Genomic DNA, 20642 nt, shown 5'->3' on the forward strand with positions numbered 1-20642 from the left:
TGGAAGGAAAAGTACAGCAAGTGCGGGCTGAGAATTAGAAAGGAGAGGAAGGGAATTCATATTCTGATCAGCACTTCTGAATGGTCAAGAGGGGGAAAGAAAAACTGTGAATTAATTATTTTCGGCTACATCATTAAGCAAATAAACCCTCCAGCAAAGCATGTAAATTAAAAGACTGTGGTGAGCTGTGGGCTGAGGCAGAGTTATTTTCATTGTTGTGGACTGACAGCTGGCTTGCTGGCAAGCTCAGTCGAATGCTTGATACCATTAAGACTATCCAAAATAAACAAAACAACTGCAGACTATTGGCAGTGATAAACTCCAGGAAAATAAATAGTTGCATACTCATCCTTACATTTGCTGTGACATTTGACATTGAAAACGTAAATATAGGGCCAAAAGTTGACGACATGCGTACTCGTTGGACCTAAAAATCTTTCTGATATCAGTTCAAAACAGTTCCCAAAGCTGCTTTAATATGTTTTTTCTTACCCTGCCATAATATCATATAATGAATATTTTGAACCTCCTTGCAAGTCACCATCCAGAAAACCCTTGCTGAGCTGTTACTATGCCAACATAGCATGTTCTGGCTGTGACAGCTGAACACTGGAGCCATATTAGGTATATAAGGGAGATTACCATCATTTTATTGAGGAAGAGCCCTTTCTATCCTGATGGAGAATTAGAGTGTGAGAGAGAGAGAGAGAGAGAGAGAGAGAGAGAGGGAAATAGATAGATAGGAATCCAGTCTTTCCAAGTCCCTTCCCGTGGGATTACCTCCCTCATTTATTCACTCTCCAAACCCGGGGAAAGCTTGAGCCGGGGAGAGAGGCGGCGGGGGTGTGCGGGTGGGTGGGTAGTGGGTGGTGGGGGGGGGGTACACTGTAATAATGACAGTATAAGCGACCCCCTGGCATCCCTCTGTCCCCCGGGAGAACAAAGCGGCTACATGTGGGCGACGTTATCTCCGGCTAAACAGTGGCTTTTCTGCTCAGGCCCGTGATTTATAGCGGCGTCCGCTCCCCCCGCAGCAGATAGAAGCGTTTAGGTTCATCCGAGAATGTCATGAAAAGGAAATTGTCAGGGGAGAGGCATTTGTTTAGCCAAGTCCTGAGTTATTTTTCTTATTTGAATCGTAAATTAGAGCGTGAGGCGGCATGCCATTTCTATATTAAGAGAGGCCGGAGATCAAATGCGGCCGCGACTGTAGGAGAGAGATTAATGGGAAACTTTTCTCCTGAGGAGTTCCCGCTGAAAGTTACTTTTTTGGTATCATTAGCAGGGAAATTCAAAAGTGAAAAAAAAAAGCTCTTTGTGCTGGTCGGCCTATCTGGCTCGGTTCACCTTGAGCTGTCTGCGAACCCGGTCGATGAAGAACTTCCAGCAGTTTTCCCTCGTGTCCATCAGTCCCGAGCCGCGGACCTCTGGCCTCACGCTGCCGATGATGTTCTCCACCTCGTCGTCCGGGAACAGGTCAGGAATCTCCCCTGGAACAGATCAGAGCATCCACGTTACCGCTGGGAAGAACACCGAGCTTATAGGAGGCAATCACTTGTGGTCATCTACCGTAGGGACTGGAATTCAAGTTTGTTCAGCTGACATGTGTTACTAAGCTGAACTTGTGCAGTACTTCTCCAGAACTTTCCCATCATGTTCGGACTCTCACCTGAGACCGAGAGACATTGAGAGACTCTCGTATCAAGTCTAGGTGTGTAAAAAGAGGTGTTGACAGCACCGGGTCATACTGAGGACTCATACTAATGCAGAGGTTTGCTTAAAGTCACAGCCTCACAGGAACAAGGACAAGCAGTGTTAAGAGTTCAAATATTTTTTTAAAGGTGCTGCGTCCAGCATCTTAACATCACTTAAAGTCCCCGTGAAATGAACTCCATTTACTTTTACTTCCTGGAAAACAGTAGCTTTAATGGTGACCTCATGCTGTACCAGTAGGAATAAATAAAACCAATAAGCCAATAAAATCATCACTAGTATTTCCACCACTCTGTCCAAAGACATGCAGGTCAGGTGGATTGAAGACTCTAAATTGCCCATAGACATGAGTGTGCTTGTGTAGTATGGTATATGCTGTATGTATGTACATAAAATGATGCATATGACGTAGTATATGATGTATAGTATGTATATGAAATATGTAACCTATATGACATAGTATAGGATGTATATGATGTGTATGTAATATGCATATATATGATGTAGTATATGACATGTACTGTATATGATGCTATGTAAAGCCCTTTGAGACATGCTTGTGATAAAGGGCTATATAAATAAAGACTAGATTATATATTTCCGCCGCTCCCATCAAACAAAACTGCCCTTCTCTCCTATTCCACTGTTTTTTGATGCCTCACTGCATTATGTCCCGCCTCAACAATAATACATCAAATCAAGGAAGTAAAGATGCTGTTTCAGGGGGTCTTTTAACATCATAAATGGTGGAAGGAGTGAAAGAAAAAAAACCCACTTCCAACGAGTTTATCCTCTTCAGAAAAGCAAAAGAGAAAATCTTTGACTGAGAAAACAGCATCCTCTCAGGAGCACTAACAATACCACTGGTGTGAGATAGAGGCTGCCAGTCATCTCAGCCACGGTCTCATTTGTTCACGCTAATTCTACCAAATTATAACACAATTAATTTGCCAATGATAGATTCATGTTTAAAAATGCTACATACTGTATAGCACCTTTAAAAAGTAGAATAAAGACGCAGATGTGATTTGCATGCATTTCATCACAGTGACGTCCCGCGGGGGGGGATGAGTAATACCACGCTGCGAAAATGACACCGGAGTGATTTGTTATTGTGGAACAGCGAGAGCATTTTCTCTCCTGCGACATGACATGCGGTAATTAGCGAAGGCCGCCGTTACCCGATGCCAACAGATCGTTGACCAGAACGAGGAACTTCTCGTCTGCCACTTGGGCATCAGTCATTAGGAGGACGGTGCCAATATTTTTCACGCCAGCTTTGATGTAGAGGGAAGCCAGGTCACTCTGGGTGAGAGAGAGAGAGGGAGAGGGAGAGAGAGAGAGAGAGAGAGAGAGATGGAGAAGGCAGAGTGAGAGGCAGGCTGTGTGGATTACCACTACTGTGTTTACATGAGGATTACGTCTGGCTTTGATTTCCCTTAGATACATAACATGACTCAAATCCAACCTCTAATACTAAAAATGACACTCTTTTTCTCTTCACAATAGACACACTATAATTCTATTGATTTATGCCTGCCTGGATAACCTAAGCACTGAGTATGTGTGCAGAATATTGCAAAAATACCCATCTTAACAAGTCATTTAATCTGGTATTGAGGCTTAAAATCATATTTTTTCTTAAGACAAATGAAAAAATCTGCCAATGGGGGAAATATGTAATTCGTTTCCAAAGCAAACCGACTTGTTTTAAGGAATTTTCTTTTATCAAATGTCATTTAAGTAACATTAGTAACATTGCCTTATTCTGCCATGTTTTAAGCTGCTGACAAAATGGAATTATCCCACCAAACTGTTCACTTATTTGAAGGAAATTCAAGTTTTAAGACTGAATATGAGACTACATGACTTGTGTGTGCTCATCAGCATGTTTCCCCCCCCTTCAACCTTGAGGTCTGGGATGCCGTAGCCTTTCTTCAAGGTGATCTGGAAAACCTCCAGATTGGAGATGAAGGCGGCCAGCCGGGTCAGACTTTGCTTGCCGCTCCCGCCCACTCCGACCAGCAGGGCGTTCCCCCGCGGAGACTCCAGGATCCGGTTTATACGGCAGCTGGATGGAGGGGGTGCAGACAGGGTGGGGGAGGAGGGAGGGAAGGAGAGGGGAGGGGAGGGAGGGAGGGAGAAATCGGTGGAAGGATATGAGATAGATAGAAGATAGAGGGAGGCATGCCAGAGAGCCAGAAGTAGGAAGATAAAGAGAGACTGTCTGACTCACAAAACAAATAGCAAAACTCAGATTCCCTCTCTCTCTCTGTCTCTCTCTAGTTTGATATTTCGCATCATCACCATCCTCATCATCTCCACTTTATTTGACATGTACAGAGAATCTAAACTTTGTGTCGTGAGTAAAATACTTTTCAGCAGGCAAATATTCCCTCGATCTTCATTTAAAATGCTAAATGAATCGCTGTTGTTTTTGTTGCATCTTCTTTATGGATGGAAATTGATGGAAATTAGCTAGTAGTTAAATCTGGTGCAAAGCATCTCTTCTCATTAAATGAGATTAATGTTTTTGTACATGTTCCCTGACAAAATAAAAAAAATAAAATAAAAATAAATACAGTAGTTGATTACATAAAAGGAATACACCAAGTTTTGAGGAGATTGGTCAACTTACCTAAGTGATGAGAACATAGACACCAAAATCATCCATGTGTCCCAGTATATGCTCCATGCTAATACTTTAACACAGTGGTTCTCAACCTTTTTCATATCGAGGACCCCTAATTTAGTCCACATTAGGGCCACAGACCCCCATTTGATGCAATTTTGTCCCTCGGACCCAAATCTGAGAATATTTTTATTGTTAGATATGATTTTGTCCAGAACTCAGTGACTGTCTGCATTGTAGGGAGAGAGATAACAATGAAACTATGATCAAAATAGTCAGTCTCCCACATTCTATAATTGTGCTTGTAAATGAAATAATGAAGTTTAACGATTTGCTGGGGACCCCCTGGGATGCCCTCAAGGACCCCTGGTGGTCCCCGGACCCCACGTTGAGAACCACTTTTAACATACACTATGTTGAGTGATAGTAGGCCACTAGCATTATCCAAAGTAAGAAGATAGAAGACTGACCCTTTTAGTGATACAATATTGTTAGTGGTTTTTACTATATAGCCTGTAGATTCACAAATGAAAAAAAAAAAAAATGAAATATCATAAGCTCAATATAGCTGATTTAGCCAGGTTTCTTTTTGGAACTATTTCAGGTGAGCAAGCACGTATTCATCCGCTGCACAGTGATTTTTAGCTGTACACAGTCTCTCATTGCCAACCACCTTCACTTCCATAGAAACAGGGAAAGTAGTTCTTGCTAGTTCAAAACGCTACCTTACTGTATCATATTTCGTACATTTTACCAATTTCCTATCGATTTCCTGCACAAAACTGACAGACTTGGCTGCATATCATTTAACAATACTCATCATGTTGCTTTAGAGTTGCTACAAGTCTCATTTTCCCACTTTTGAGATAATGCTAGTGCCCTCCTATTGCTAAAGTGTTAGCATGGAGCACCGGAGCTAATGATCTACTGGGGACACATGGAGGATTTGGTGTCTATGTACTCATCACTTAAAAGGAATACACCAAGTTTGTGGGACTTACCCATTATTTCCATAGATTCCCACCCAAACCACACATTTCTGTAACCAAAATGTAACCTCTAGTCTGATTTTTTGTTAGCCTATCATGATGTACTGTAGGCGGAGTGAATGTTTGCAGCTTTGCCTGTCTCCGCTTTTGACAGACTGTAAAATGGAACTGTTAATCCCCAAATACCTCGAGAGCCTCTGGATTTCCGCGACAGACGACAAAGCGACTGACAAAAGCACTCCCCCCCCCCCCCCCCCCCCCCTTCACTCTTTCTTCACTTTCGGCTTACATGTGAGCCATGGCGTCCTCGAACAGCACCAGGTTCAGGGCGGCGTTGACCTCGTTGTAGCCGTCCAGCACCTCCAGCAGGGTTTTGTTGAGGCTGGCCCAGGACTCCACGGCCATGTACTTGGCCTCCCCCGACCCGCGGGCGAAGTGGCAGTACAGGTTCATCTCCCTGGTCTGCTCCAGAGTCTCCTCCGCGTCCTCGGGGGGGGGGGGGGGGGGACGCACACACACACACACACACACACACACAGCAGTGGTAAACATACAAACGCACACACTTTCCCTGTCAGTAGAACACTAGTGTTTAGCTTAAACGGTCTGGACAGGGGACACAGCTGAATATCACAGCTGCGCGGAGGGTGACCTAGTTCATTTTCACCCCGGCGACTGCTGGGGCCCCCCCGAACATTCCAGCGGAGAGCGGTTGTTGTTCCTCTTAGGAAATTTTCCTTTTTGTTCACTTGCCCCCGCTGCGGTGGGTGCGAGCAAACGCTGAATTTTCTACCATTTCTTCGTTCTTATTATGTTACACTGCATTCTTTATTTTTTCCCGGCGTCAGCGCGGCGCGGCTGTCTCTCAAGGCTTGCTTGTTTACATGTAAAAATAGCGGGGAAACATGGTGCATATTGCTCTGTGGCATCGGGGGCAAATTGTCATAAGTTTACTGAAGGTGCCGGGGCTCTGAATAATGTATGGCGGAGCTCTGGGTAGAGTTGTTCTCTGTCTCTCTCTCTCTCTTTCTCTCTTTCTGCATGTGTGCGTGTACACGTATAGTTGTCAGGTTCTTCAATGTGGCATGACTAGTGTGTATGCAACACACCCGGGGAGGGTAGTGAGGGAGCAGTGGACAGAAAACCATTAAAATGTTTTCCAATTTGCTGGGCTGATGGCGCAGACCCTGACAGCCAGACCCCACACCACTGATTAGTATTCTCTCCAACCCTCCTCTGGCCCCTTCCCCGCCCTCCCCCTCCTCCAACTCTCCTTTTCTCCTCTCCTCTTTCTCCTCGCTGCGTTGGCCACTGATGTCCAGGTCCAGACACGAGAGCGGGCAGCCTAATGATTTTCTCCTCCCTCCGTTCCCCTCCTTGCTTGTCTTCCCCCGGCCGAACTTTGTAAAACTCTCACCTCGTAGAACTTTTTCACTGTGTCCGCCTGCAGCTTATCAAAGGCCTGGAAGTCTCGCTCCTCCACCAGCTTGTCTCGGTAGACCCGCCTGGACTCGTGCAGGTAGATTTTCAGCAGGTCCGGAGGGCTTCGCAGGCACTCGCTGGTACAGAACAGAATGCCCTGTGCGGAGAGGGGAGGGAAAGCAAAAAAGAGTTTCAATCCAGAGGCTGATTTGGCCCATTTACACTGTAACAAGGAAGAAAATACAGTATAGTCGCTGTGGGTGAATCAGTGGATACTGAGCTGTTAGCAGGTGTGTCAGAGGAACTCAAGAATATAATGGTAGAGCTTGCTTTCTTCTCAGTGTCTGGGAAATATTTCTGCATACCAGGATAAAAGCGCGCAACTTCTGTTGGCACGTGAAAAATCTGAGTCTGCACACTACTGTAAGGCTTCCAAAGGGTGTTTGAGTTCACAACAAAGATCACTGTTTCACTCTCTAATCGTCTTTGTCTATCCTTTATTCACATATCTCTGCATCCTACAAACAGAACCAGTATTCTAATAAAGGGCTAAAAGCTGAAATGAAAAGAGAAAATCAGGACAATGAGCAGACGAGTGTTTAGTGGATGATTGAGGATTAATGCGTCTCCAGAGGAGGCCGGTGGAACGTGACGCTTTTCCCACGGGGGTGCTCGCAACGCAGCCAGTCGTGACTCAAGTGCGATCTAGGCGCCTCACCCGACGGGTGCCGTGTAGGATGAGGAAGGGGGGGACCGCGCCCAGACACTCTCGGCTCCCTTCTGCGCACACACACACACACACACACACGCCGCCACCCAAGAGGCGGAGGCGGAGGCAGGCAGGCAGATGTTGTGTGTTTCCAAACCCCAGAACTTATTCTAATCAACGGCGTCATCTCCGGGGGGGGGGGTAAAGCCGGCGGAATCCGATCCGTCTCTCTATCTGAGCCCGATGAATGTGACAATTGGTTGCTAAATCCACTGTGTAATGATACACAGATGGGAGGTGTGTTTTCATGTGTGTGTGTTCTTGTATTTATATCCTTATGAGGACCCAATGTCCTTAGAATTAAGCTTAAAATAATTCAAATGGGTTTAGTTTAGGGTAAAGGTTAAGGTTGGACATGTAGTGGAGAGGGTTAAAGTCTGAGTTAGAGGTTATGAATGTCATCAGTGAAGGTCCTCACAAGTATAGTAATACAAATGTGTGTGTGTGTGTACTCAAGATTCAAACTGAGCCAGGGTTATTGCCACTATTCATCTTCAAACGTCAAACTGTTCACTCGAGTCTGTGCAAGTTACCTAACGCTCTGATTGCGTGACTTTTTAATGTATGTGTATGTGCGTCTACTGTGCAAAAGAGCGCCGGGGCAAAACAAAACACCATATGGCGAGTCCATACAACGACCGCGCTCGCCGCTTCGCCGTTCATCACACCGACCGAACAGAACGACACCGCGCTAACAAACTGAGGAGGAGAGAGAGAGAACTTTGTTTCCCCTCTTTTGGCAGACTATCTCATCCGCTCTGTCCCTGATCTCTCGTTCTCTCGTTGCTTTTGTTCGACTCGGAGGAGAGGGAGGGAGGGGGGGGATTAGAAAGTTCTGGGTGTCGGCGTGTATCTGTCGGTCTGTCTGTCTGGCTGTCTGCAGTGGGCTTGCTTTCCTCATAGCCTGACAGCTGCTCTGAGCCTCCCCCCCCCCCCACCCCCCCGAACGATGCCTCCCTCCCCCTCGCTAACAAATGCACCCAGCTGACTCTCCACAGCGCATCATACAGACATATTGTGCAGTCAGTACAGTTCGGCTTCGCGAGTACTCTCTCTCTCTCTCCTTCACTTGTCTCTGTCCTCCTCCTCCGCTCTGTCCATCTTCCCTTCCCCCCCTTTTCCACTTGTGTTTCGAGGAGCTCATTTAGGGTGACGCCGAGAAGACAGGCCTCGGATATGCCCGCTGGTCATGGCGAGAACGAGAGAGCGAACCTTGGCTAACTATCCGAAGGGGGAGAGCGGATGGGGGATGGAGCTAACAGAGCTCTTTGACAACACTCCCAGTCGGATGCCAAACTGTTTTGTCTTGTCCTATTAGTTGGATTTGGCTACTGGAGTTCGCTTAAGTCTAATGGACCAGCTACGGGGTTTAATGATTGCCCGGGAAAAGTGAGCGCGAGCGATTCAGGGAGAGACGAGGAGAGAGGCAGAGCGACAGACAGACAGACAGAGGTGGGGGGGGGGGGGGGGGGAGTGGGAAAGAATGAGAGTAGGAGGGAGGGATTTGCTGGCACAAGCTGCTGCTCATTATTCTACAAAGACCCACTTCACCTGAGGATTTTGACTGCGAACAACAGTAATGATGCTCTCATAAAGATGCGACCTTGAGTGTTGTCTGGACCCGGTTCTTTTGTCCCCCTTTAAAAGAAAAGAAACACCTTTGCAGAGAGCGTCTCGGGCTCACACTGAGCCTCCCGAGTTTGGCTCATTAGAGATGATCATAATGAGATGGTCGCCTTTGGCTAAATCCCCGTGTTCCGAGGTTTTGAAAAAAACAAAAAAAAAAAACAAAAACGGGCCGAATCGCGGGAAAGTGAGCCAATTATTTCGGCTGAGGTAAACATCTGAAACGACAAAATAGAAAACTCTGAGTGACAAGCGTTTAGGCCTTGCACTCGAAAAATTACAGAAAGCGTTTGTACTGTCATATCAGATATTTTCCCCCCACTTCTGAAAGGTGCGAAAGCAGAGAGAGGTACAGTGGAGGAATCGCGGGGAGCGAGGCGGGGCTCATCTCTCCCCCGGCTGTCCTAAGGTGTTAGAGCCAGGAGCTGAATAAGTTAGGGCGGAAAACTTCAAACGAGCTCCAGGCTATGTCTGAGTCCCGATCTCTCTTCCTCCTTATTACCCAGGCAGCTGGGCGGAGAGAGGAGCGGCGAGGAGGCTTTTGACACCCGCTCCCGTCTCTGTAGTCGCTTGACATCCAGTCACGCTGCGCGGACCCTTCAAAAAAAAGAAAAGAAAAAAGAAACACACAAAGATCTCCAACAAAACACGCAGAATGGGCTCTTCAAACGGGCCCGGCTTCAAAGAGCGCCGGTGCGGCTGAACTTGAAGGCGGTGTTGTGTGTGATCAAGGGTGCGAGAGGTAACTTCGCGGGGTCATCGGGGGCCCGAGCTTTTTAATTATGCTTAATCTCAAAGTGCAGAAGCCCCAGTCCTTCACTATTAAAGGTTAGATGTGAAATCTACTCATTATAATTGCTAAGAGCCATTAGTCATACGCGAAATAAGCCAAAACAAGAATATACTTAAAGAGCCGCTTGGAGGTCGATATAACGCTATATTGTAACATAATCCACCTATGCTTTCCATACATAATATAATAATAAGTTCCCAGAGTTCCCTTTATGGACTCCGAGATGGAATTATGAAAAATGAAGTTCCTACGGCTGACTGGCTTAAAGCATTAATTATACATTGGAGTGTGTTAAATGAGAGAGCCTTGCCCTCCATGAAACCGTGGAGGATTCTGACAGAAATATCGCCCCGAAAGCTTCTCCCTTGACAGCTCGCGCGCTCTGATATTATATTCATTTAAATACATTAAATCATCGCTAACACCCGTGGAAGTGCAAATCCATTCTATTTTCTGTTACACTTATTTCAGACTTATTTCGGCGCTTTCAGACCAATCTCTTAAATCAATAATCATTTAGATGAGAAATTAGTGACAGAGCCCTGACTCTTTCCGCGCGGGAAGCCGAGCGGCGTCAAAACACTCGGAGCAAATCAAATCAAAACAGCCAACTCATCTTTGGAAATGGAAAAGGGGAATGATGTGAGAGAGTATGCTAACTTTTTCCAGGTGACTTGATAGTGAAAAGATGAGCTTGAGGATGAGCTGAAGAACTCCAGGAATATCTACGTGCATAATCCCCCCGCTATATAGTATATTTTCTATCTACTTATCACCTGGAATATGTTGGAGAGGTCTCGGAGGTTGAAGATGTAGTGGAACTTCACCGCAGTGGGAAGGAAGGTGGAGGAGAGCCGCTGGTGCAGGGCCAGGGCCAGCTGGACCAGGGCGGGGCAGCTCTTCTGCAGGGCCGCGCTGAAGCCCTCTCCCCGCAGGTGCTGGGAGAGGATGGAGGTGTAGATGGTGCTCAGGGCCTCCGCTCCGGGAAAGGACAGGGCGAAGACCGAGAAGTGGCGCTGTAAAGGGAGATATTAAAAAAAAGGGCAACAGTAAACATGAGTTCCAGTCGCCTTCTGGGCCAATAGCAAATGTCACCTTGTGGTTGTGTACTGTGTAGGACAGGATTAAGTCACTCAGTTGACTGTACCTTTTGAAATGTAAATATGACTAGTTATTCATTTTTCATTTTTTGACCTGTAGTTGTAGTGGCCCCCTTGCGCAAATCAGTGTAATTTATAAAAATATCGGAATGTAGTGGTGAATGTCAAAATGTTTAAAATTGGATCAGTGATTTTTGTAAATGCTGGAACATAGTTGAGATGCATCATCTCCTCAAATTGGTCAAAATTGGATCAGTGGTGCCTGAGATATAGCATTTGACACACAAACAAACAAACGAACAAGTAAACAAACAAATGATGTCGGACCCCCCCTTGGGCCAATCAGTGTAATTCTTAAAATACCAGAAGTGTAGTGTTGAGATGCATCATTTCCCCAAGTTTTGTCAAAATCCAATCAATGGGATCCAAGATATCCCATGGATGGATGAACGAGCGAACGAATGAATAAAAAAAACAAACAAACAAACAAACAAACAGTAGTAGCAACCCCTTAGGCTAATTAGTGTCATTTTGACAGTGCCAAAATGCAGTTTGAGACGCATAATTGCCCCGCGTTTTGCCAAAATGTGACAAATGAACAAACAAATGGACGGAGACCGGTCCAAATGCATAATGAGACAAATATAGAGTGACGACTTGGAAAGGGATGGATGTGTCCGGGATAATGTGTGTGTGTGTGTGGGGGGGGGGACTGTACATGTCGCCTCGGGGACTCGTTGCGTAATCGGCGGGACGAGATGTGCTGTGACTGAGGCCGTGCTGCGTGTGTGTGTGTGTGTGTGTGTGTGTGTGTGCACCTGCAATCGAGGGTTGATGGTGAAGCTGCCAGCCGTGGGGTTCATGCAGGACACGTACTGAACGCTGTGGACTTCCTTCAAAAGCAGCTTACTCCGGTCATACCTGTGAGTACACACACACACACACACACATAAACATGCACAAAAATCATTATTCAACAGCCTGTACTCACACAAGCAGGCTCTCACACACACACACACACACACATCCCCCACCCCCCAACACTTTTGCTGATATGCACGCCTCAGCTCTCACTTAAGCTGGCGTGGCTCACTAACATCCTCCTTCCTCTCAATTTCATACCTGAAATCCTCCCAGCATATCTCTAATGGGCTGACCGTGTCTAAACCAGTCAGCCTGTGTCTGAGGAAGTGGAACCATGTCCGGAATGCCCTCGCTGTGTCAGGGAGACGAGCAACAAAATCCTTTTAAGGAAAATCATACAACCCTCGCTCGCGCGTTTGACGTTTGACACTCGTAAAAGTTGTATCATACTGATACCGAGGCGGGGATCCCTCGGAATACTAAAAGACATTTCCAGCCTGAATTATGGGGGTATTACGCCGATCAACTACTGGTACTCCATTATCTGAATTATCCTTTTATACGCAAATGCCTGGAAAAAATAGTCTGAAACCGTCTATCGCTTCAGCAATTAAAGTAAAGCACAAATCCACCACTTATGGGTTATTTTCTGAGGATTGTGTAAAAAGTCACGAACTAAACATAATGTTATGCGATAAAAAAAAGTGTGGAAAAAACCACTCACCAGTGGTTGTAGTCCATGTGTTGGCGTATGAGCGTGTGCGGTTGGACCGTGCCGTACGCATCCACCTCTGGCATGTTCATGTCATCGATAAAGTAGACCAGCCTCCTGCTGCCCGGGGGTCCGTAGTTGCGTCCTGCTTTCTTCTCTAGGGGCTTTTCCAACACCGCTAGGGAAGGGATGAACGGAGGAGCAGAAATGGTAGAATAGAAAGGATGAGTGAGAAAGGTGTGACCACAGAACTTGAATGGCTAGAACGTTCCAGGATGGTCGAAGCGGCGGCCATTTTTTTACTGTACTAGCGCCTACCCTGGAGCATGGCAGAGGTGGTGTAGTAGTTGAAGGGGACGTTTTTGATCAGGTATTTCTCGGCGTCCAGCGATCCCAGTTTGTCCCCGACCAGGACGGACTTCCCGGTGCCGGCGTTCCCGACCAACATGACGGGCCGGCGGCGCTCCAGCAGCCGGTCCATGAAGTAACGGACCCGAATCGTCTCTGTGGTGTGGACCAGACATGCCTGCACGTAGAACACACACACATTGATTCATGTTTTAATCCTTCATTAATTGGGATTTATTTTCTGAAAACCTCTTAAGACTACAAAAGGACGAGATATTACTGACATTTCTATCAGCATCACACTGGCTTTTGAGAATAAATTAACTGGTAAAATAATGTAAGAATACATCCAGTAGATGGAGCCTATGTAATCCCATCAAACAGTTGCATGAATAATCCACAAAATGTTGTACCTGAAGTGGTGCATCTGCATCCATCTCAAACTTGGGCACCATTTTGGACCAGGGTTCAAACTTCTTGCTTTCGGGGTCGATGTAGTAATCAAACACGGTGCCCTGGGACGGGAACTTGACGCTTTTGAACTCCGTCACCCACCACTTACTGAACTCCACTCTGTAGTCGACCAGCTGCGCACAGAGTACACACACAGAGAAGCACGGGGGGGGGGTGAAGGCGGCACATCAATACTCAAAAATGACTTCCTCTCTACTTTTCTCCTCAGATACAGTGGCTATGGATCTACGCTGGTGTGAATACGAGCCGCGGAGACAAATAAATCGCACAACATAGAGATACACCCCGTAACAGTTAAAGGGGAGAAAATGGGAGATGGCAGGCCTATCTATCCATCTGTCTCATTCAGACAGTGAAGTAGCCTCATCACCTGCTGGCTGGCATTTCCTCGCCTTTCCTCCCTGCCTCCCCACCCCTCCGTATCTGTCTCCTCTATTCACCACCGGCTCTCCAGTCAATAAAACCACTTAGCATTTAAATGCACCTGTGATGGGAAAATAAAGTGGAGTACATTTGTACCGAGGGGAGAGGAGTTTCATCCCATAACTTAGATGGACGCGCTTTACTGTACAGCGCTAACTGGATTGCTTAGCAACTGCTCGCCGCGGCTCTCCTGCTGATTTAAATTCAGCCATGCCTGCGTTGTTTGGGGGCTGAGCGGAATGGAGTCCACTTCATTTTCAGATGGAGATCTCTCTCTCCGTTTAAAAAAAAGAAAAAATGCAATTTCTCCGACTGAAAATAACTTTCAATGACTTTTCATAAATAGAGAGACAGAGTTGTGTTACGTAAGAACCATCGGGGGCTTGAATAATACCGTGGAATACCCATAATGCAAGTGCAAAATATCTCTCTGAACGGAGGGATGAGGAAAAAAAACAACGTTCGGCTGTTTTAGTTACGGCTCATTCTTTTCCCTCTTTTATGCGAGCACTTAGTAAGCGTCTCGCGCGCCCAGGGGCCCACGCGGTACCTGGTCCTGGAACATGGCTCCCCCAAAGGCCCAGATAGCGGCGAAGACGAAATAGAGCTCGTAGAGTTCCTTGGCGCAGTCTGGCGGAGTGTTTTCCGGAGTCAGCAGACACTCCAGCAAGTAGCACAGCATCTGGACCATGCTCTGCTCCGGGATGGGGATGATCTTCTTAAATCTGAGCAAAGACAGACACACTGTAACCATATCGCTGTGTGTTTTATTGAGTCTCTTTCAGCATGGAAAAAGAACTGCTGTGCTTCAAGTGACAATGAAATGAAAAATTACTTTTCATATCATAACAACATAACAATAACAATAAATAGTAAAAAATGTACACTTTTTTTCTCATTCTATATATCTATATCAAAATTCCATTACTTTTACTTCCTATAAAACGATAATTTTAGTGGTTACTTCATGCTTTACCAGTAGGTGTACATAAAAATTCCTACCAATAAAACTGTCACCGATTTTTTTAACAAACCCCCACCCCTCTCCTCCCCTCGAATTATATAAACCCTGCAACTGCCCAACTTTATAAATGATACCGGTGGCAACATAGTACGCTGGTGCATTTTTCTGGATTTTTGGCCTCACACCGGGAACAAAATATTCCTCCTCTCCCTCCTCCTCCTCCGCTTCCTGTTCATGTCGAGGAGGCGAGCGGCCCTCTACAATAGAATGCAGGCGAGCATCCAGTTCTTCTGAGTCACTTTCCACGGTTGTTACGGTCCAACCTGCACCCCCTCCCCCCCCCTCCCCCTCCCCAAGTTATGTCCCGCCCCAACATCCTGTCTCAACCAGAAGACACTATCGAAATGCCACGGAAGACACCTGAAATGAAGTTATTGGACATGACAATAAGAACCTTGATCGGAGGGTATCCAGGCAAGAGGGGAGGTACTTGTCGAACAGTATGGTCAGGTTGGCCTTCTCCGATTGGACCTCCCGCCTGTCAATCCAGCTGGACACCGGCGGGTTCCAGCCGAGGTCCGCTGGGTTTATGTACAGGATGCCTGGGAGGACAAAACAAGCGTTTTAGCGATTACGGTGCCCGCAAAAAAAAAAAAAAAAAAAAAAAAAAAAAAAAAAAGGACATTTGAATATAAATCCAATGTAAACGCAATATTGTCAGTAGTGCAGACAGGCAGAAAGCAAGAGAGGGGAAGGGAAGACAGACAGCGGAGGAGGAGAGGAGACTACCTGCTCGGGATACGGTAGCGGGGGTAGCCGTGCGGAGGTGACTGATCTCGAACACCAGCCTCATGGTGGGGTTCAGGGGGATGCGTTCGTTGCTGGCGAGGGTCAGCACCTAACAGACAGATAGGACGTTTACATGCTATGCAGTGGGGAAATATTGACTTGAAGGGATTAGAAATTCAGCATGTTTTTTTATTCTTTTGGGTCCCTCACAAAGCCTTAGTCAGGATTAGGTCACTCAGCTATTTTTATTGTACTGTACGCACATGCTGTACTGATACGTCATAAGGGTACTACTGTTTTAGTGCTCCCTCGTGTCAATAGATGAGTAAATCACACTTCCATTCCCATCTGTATCCTGATTTAGTGACGCCTCCCGCTTCAGTCAAACGCAGTTACGCACACGCACGCCCGCCCAAGTCGCTCGCACCTTGTTGTCGTCCATGACCGTGTTGAGGGACTCGATCCACATCGGGTCGATGTCCCCGTCCAGCACGATCCACTTGGGCCCGTTGTGGCTGATGTTGGCCAGCTCACGCATTATATTGGAGAACAGGCCTAGGAAAAAAAAAGAGTTTCAATTAGTTAATACTAGGGATGGGACGATATGCTTATCTCACAATAAAGTATGACTGCAGAATTCTGTTTATTTCTGAGGCACAAATCTTTCTAGTAATGGAATGCCATGCTTGCTTGAATGTAAACAGCAATTTAAAAATGTCATTACAAAGTGCAAATAATATAATTTGGATGGAGAGCTTGTGAAATTGTGATAGGCAAGCGTCTCATTTGTTATTACTACAGCAGAATAAAATGGAGCTAATATCGCGATTCATTTTTCTGCCCAACGATACGTATTGTCACATTTTTGTATCGCGATATATTGAATTTCAATATATCGTCCCATCCTGAGTTAATACACACATTTTAATACACGGGTTAAACAGGTTTTAAAGGACTCATTCATCACCGTCTTTCCACTCTCTAGTCGCCGGGTTGATGATGCCGAAAAGCTCGTCGTTGGTCACGGCCTTGGGGTTGAGGTCCGCCCACACGGGCCGCCGCTTCATGTTCTGATAGGTCCGCTGGAGCGACCTCATCACCTGACTCTTCCCGGTGCCCGCGTTACCCACCACAAACACCGAGTGGCGCACCGCCAGCAGCTCCTCCAGCTGCACCACCTGGCAGAGAGCGAGACGGTGGGCGGGGGGGGGGGGGGGGATTAAAAAAAAAAATGGGTCTTCTGGATCGGGCTTTGTTTACAACATGTAGAGGACACTGATAATGCGGCATGCCAGTAAACACCTTTTACAGGGTGGCGTACCCTTTTATTAGGTGCTACACTGTATCGCTCGCTCTATTGTATTAAAACGCATCCTGAATAGTCAGTATTGTGGGTCATATTGTGTATAATTTTATGCAGAATGGCAAGGGGTAGTGTGACGCACTGCAATGCAGCACGGCGGCTTAGTGCACCGCTCACAGGCTACAGCCGAGGACAGGAGCCGTCTTCCCTGCTTGCACAAGCCAAACAGGGAGGACAGGCACCTTCCTCGCAGGACATTCGGAGCCTCCGATTGACTCGGGGTGTAATGTCTTCTTCCCATTCAAAGATGTGAGGTGACACCGTTTGTGTGTGTTAACAGCGAGAGGGAGACGGAGAGGGAGAGAGAGAGAGAGAGATTTCCTCCCCACTTTCAGTCAAACATACAATTGGCGTGCTCAATCGATGCCATCGACTGGGCTCCTCGCCGCTCCCTACTCCCGATCCATTCAGCCTGAGCGCGGGCGGGCGCCGGACTCTCAAAGGCCCCCGGGCTGATTACAGGCTTTGATGTGCCCAGGGCCGACGCCACCACGAGGCTGACGCTAAAGGTACGCGGTCTCCCTCACCTCGCCGGGCCGCCCCTCGTTGTCTGAGAATCAAAAGGGCGGCCGCGCAAACAAAGACAGTAAAAGTTCAGGCTCTCGGGGTGGATGCTTGTTATTGACCGGCCCTGCCATTCTCTCGCTCTCTCTGTCTCTCGCTCCGTTCCTCCTCCTCTTTGTTTATTTCCGTGGCTGTCTCACACAATGTCAGGGTTAAGTGGCATGGTGCAGCGCCAGCCTCCATTGATGGAGTGTTATTATGTGGTTCCTGTGTCTATTTGACCTGAGGCAGATTGCACTTATTTCCCCTGGTCCTGCGTTCATCTGTCTCTGACATATAATGCTTTCTATTGTGTGTGTGTGTGTGTGTGTGTGTGTGTGTGCATGCGTGTGTGTATCTGTATGTAATATAATGACTAGAATTAGGTCAGCGGCTCGGGCACCTGGACTCTCGCTGTAGCGAACCGTCGGCTTCCTGCAATATTTGCCCGATTCATCCAGATCCTGCAGACTTGCGTGACACTAATGTCTATTTCCCACTGAAACAGTATGACACGAGGTAAATAGCTTTTGGAAAGAAGTAAGATAAATCTAAATGAAAGCGCTACAACTGTAATATCTGTCGAAATTGTTAAAGATGAAGCCCCATTTGGGGGCTTTGCTGGTGGTTCACAGACAAGTCATGAGTGTATTCGCCTTCATCCTTGGCTTGCCGATAAGCGCGCGCTCTTGTGGGACGAACGTTTAGATTCTTGAGTTGTAATCAAAAGAGAATTCAATAAAGGGCGGTGGACAAGTATGAGATGAGGACTGCCAGGAGGGCGGTGGGTAAATCGAGATCACCTTGAGCACAAAGTTGTCCTCGGCTTGCAGTTTCAAGTCCAGAACGGACTCCTTGACGTGCTTCTCGAAGTCCAGGTCTCTCTTCCTGGGGACGTCCAGCGCGGGGAACAGGTCTCCGATCAGCCCCATGAACACAGGCATGTCGTCGGTCACGATCTTGGGGATGTTGAAGTCCCTCAGGGCCCTCATGAGCACCTGGTCCTCCGCGCGGCCGGGGTCGCCTCGCTTCAGGGAGCCGGCCACCACCAGGACTGACTTGATGGCTCGGAGGCCCCAGTCATAGTGGTCCTGCAGTGGGAAACATATACAGGGGAGAGAGAGGGAGGACAAGACACAATGCATCATCTCAGCTCCCCCAAAGAACATCAGAAGAAGTAGTTCAAAAGTTTTAGTTGTTTGAAATTCATTTAAACGTCCTCTATTAGTAGGCACTGATGCCTACTCAGTGGCGGGAACAAGAACATTGACAATCTGCATAAGACCAGTCAACAGAATTTATGTAATGTTAAATCTGCAACGATGAACCAGTTGTTCAGCGGAGCAAAGTCGTTTTTTGAATCTCCTTCCATGGATTTGCAGTTTCAGCCCTTGAGAATACAGCTTAGAGAAGCAGTCTGTTCATTATCATTTGATTTCATTACCACTAAATTGCTAATGTTGGCAAACTTGCTCTGAAACTCTGGCAAACAGAGTTTTGCAGAAAGCTAAACAACATAATTGAGGTGATATTTAAAATGTCTGTTTCATTACAAAAAGAACTTGAGTTTCATAAAACCACTATAAAATGGGAAGCACTGTGCTATGACAGTTAAACAGGCCTGCGATCACAGGATATTCATCCATAATTGAAGGGTCATAAAATCCCTAACCTTCGTTGATGGGTTCCACTGTTACAATCAGTCAGCACTGCAAGTGACTTTATGACTTTATTAATAATTAAAATATTGGTGCAACATCCACAGTAGGATTTCAAAAGAGGAATGAAGAAGAGTTTAAACAGAATAGCGTCCAAACACCCCGCAGCCTCCTTTTCATATGCATGGAACACTGGGTCCATTTACTTAGACTAGATAATTCCAGTTTTTTGCGTGGCGGCTCTGAGTCACTCCGTTATCAAAAGCCTCTGCAGAGCTCAAATATGAACAGAACAATGATGTCTGCTGTTGTTTGCCTTTAAAGTGGAAATGGATCTGGCCTTTTCTGGCTGTATCAGAGGCGAAACATCTAACAAAGCCTACACAGGCTTCCCTCACCGGTTTTACAATTCAATTCCAAAACTTTTCCATAATTTTTCATGACTGTACTACTGTGGAGTAATTTATAATGCAACCTTTACAAAAGCTATAACAGTGAAAATGTGTTTTACTGTGGGCTATAACTTGAACAATGATAAATTTGACATGCAACCTTTACATTAATTTAATACTTTTACATGTAAAAACTAAAAAGAAAATGAAAATGTGAACAAAAAAGGCCTTCTGTAATTTTTACCCTGCCAAAAAAACATATTTTTTGTGCCAAAGGTTGATCACAACATTTTGCACTACAGGGCAATGACTTGAATTACATGAAAACATAACATTGCCTGAAACTATATGCTTGCTTCTAATAATTTGCCTTGGTCACTTAATCCCATCTTGAACCATCAGTCAGTGTTTGAAAAGTCATGACATTTCCAAAAATATAATGATATTTTACAGTTTTCCAAAACATTTCCAGGCCTGGAAAACAAATTCTCAAATTCCATAACTTTCCTTTCCAGGATTGTCATGACCGTGGGAAACCTGCTTATAGTACCTGTTTGGACAGCAGCTCTTTACAGAGTGTATAGAGGGTGATGAACTTCCTAGCAAGGACTCGAGCATCAAGGAAGCCCTCAGCCACCAACATGATTTCACAGATCAGCTCGAAGTCTGGCACCACCATGGCACACGGTCTGTAGGAAAAACACACAGAGAATGCATGAAAACGAGCTCAGAGATAGTGCAGGATCGTATTACCAGATAGATAAAGAGACAATGTGTCACCCACAGCATAGCACTGAGTGTGCATATACGCTCGTTTGCTCATTTCACCGACCTGAAGAGAGCCTTGAGGTTCTCGGGGAGCTCGGTCCGGCCGGCGTAGCCCGGGTTCATCGTGATGAAAATGCCGACGGAGGGGCAAAGGTTCACCTCCTCTCCCATGAAGTTGAACCTCTGTTTCTTATCCCGGATGGCGTCCTGGATGCTTTTCACCTGTAGGGATGGGACGATATAGGGAAATTCAATATATTGCAATACAAAAATATGTATCGTGGGGCAGAAAAATGAATC

General features: G+C 46.3%; 1 protein-coding gene across 1 annotated transcript in view; it reads right to left on the minus strand.

Annotated features, from left to right (window-relative positions):
• Positions 1-20642, minus strand: part of LOC139649845 (dynein axonemal heavy chain 9-like) — a 100194-nt gene that overhangs the window by 46208 nt on the left and 33344 nt on the right. Inside the window, 18 exon segments of the mRNA XM_071526347.1 lie at positions 1348-1490; positions 2895-3018; positions 3622-3784; positions 5624-5820; positions 6752-6913; positions 10721-10960; positions 11863-11965; positions 12633-12798; positions 12939-13146; positions 13382-13555; positions 14416-14590; positions 15284-15431; positions 15619-15727; positions 16046-16173; positions 16586-16796; positions 18328-18615; positions 20125-20263; positions 20407-20564. Of these exon segments, the coding sequence (XP_071382448.1) occupies positions 1348-1490; positions 2895-3018; positions 3622-3784; positions 5624-5820; positions 6752-6913; positions 10721-10960; positions 11863-11965; positions 12633-12798; positions 12939-13146; positions 13382-13555; positions 14416-14590; positions 15284-15431; positions 15619-15727; positions 16046-16173; positions 16586-16796; positions 18328-18615; positions 20125-20263; positions 20407-20564 (3036 nt within the window).

This window comes from Centroberyx affinis, unplaced genomic scaffold, assembly GCF_046629955.1.
Source record: "Centroberyx affinis isolate AG114_WGS23_722 - 3 ecotype Tasmania unplaced genomic scaffold, CSIRO-AGI_Caff_v1 ptg001405l_1, whole genome shotgun sequence".
Lineage (NCBI taxonomy): Eukaryota > Metazoa > Chordata > Actinopteri > Beryciformes > Berycidae > Centroberyx > Centroberyx affinis.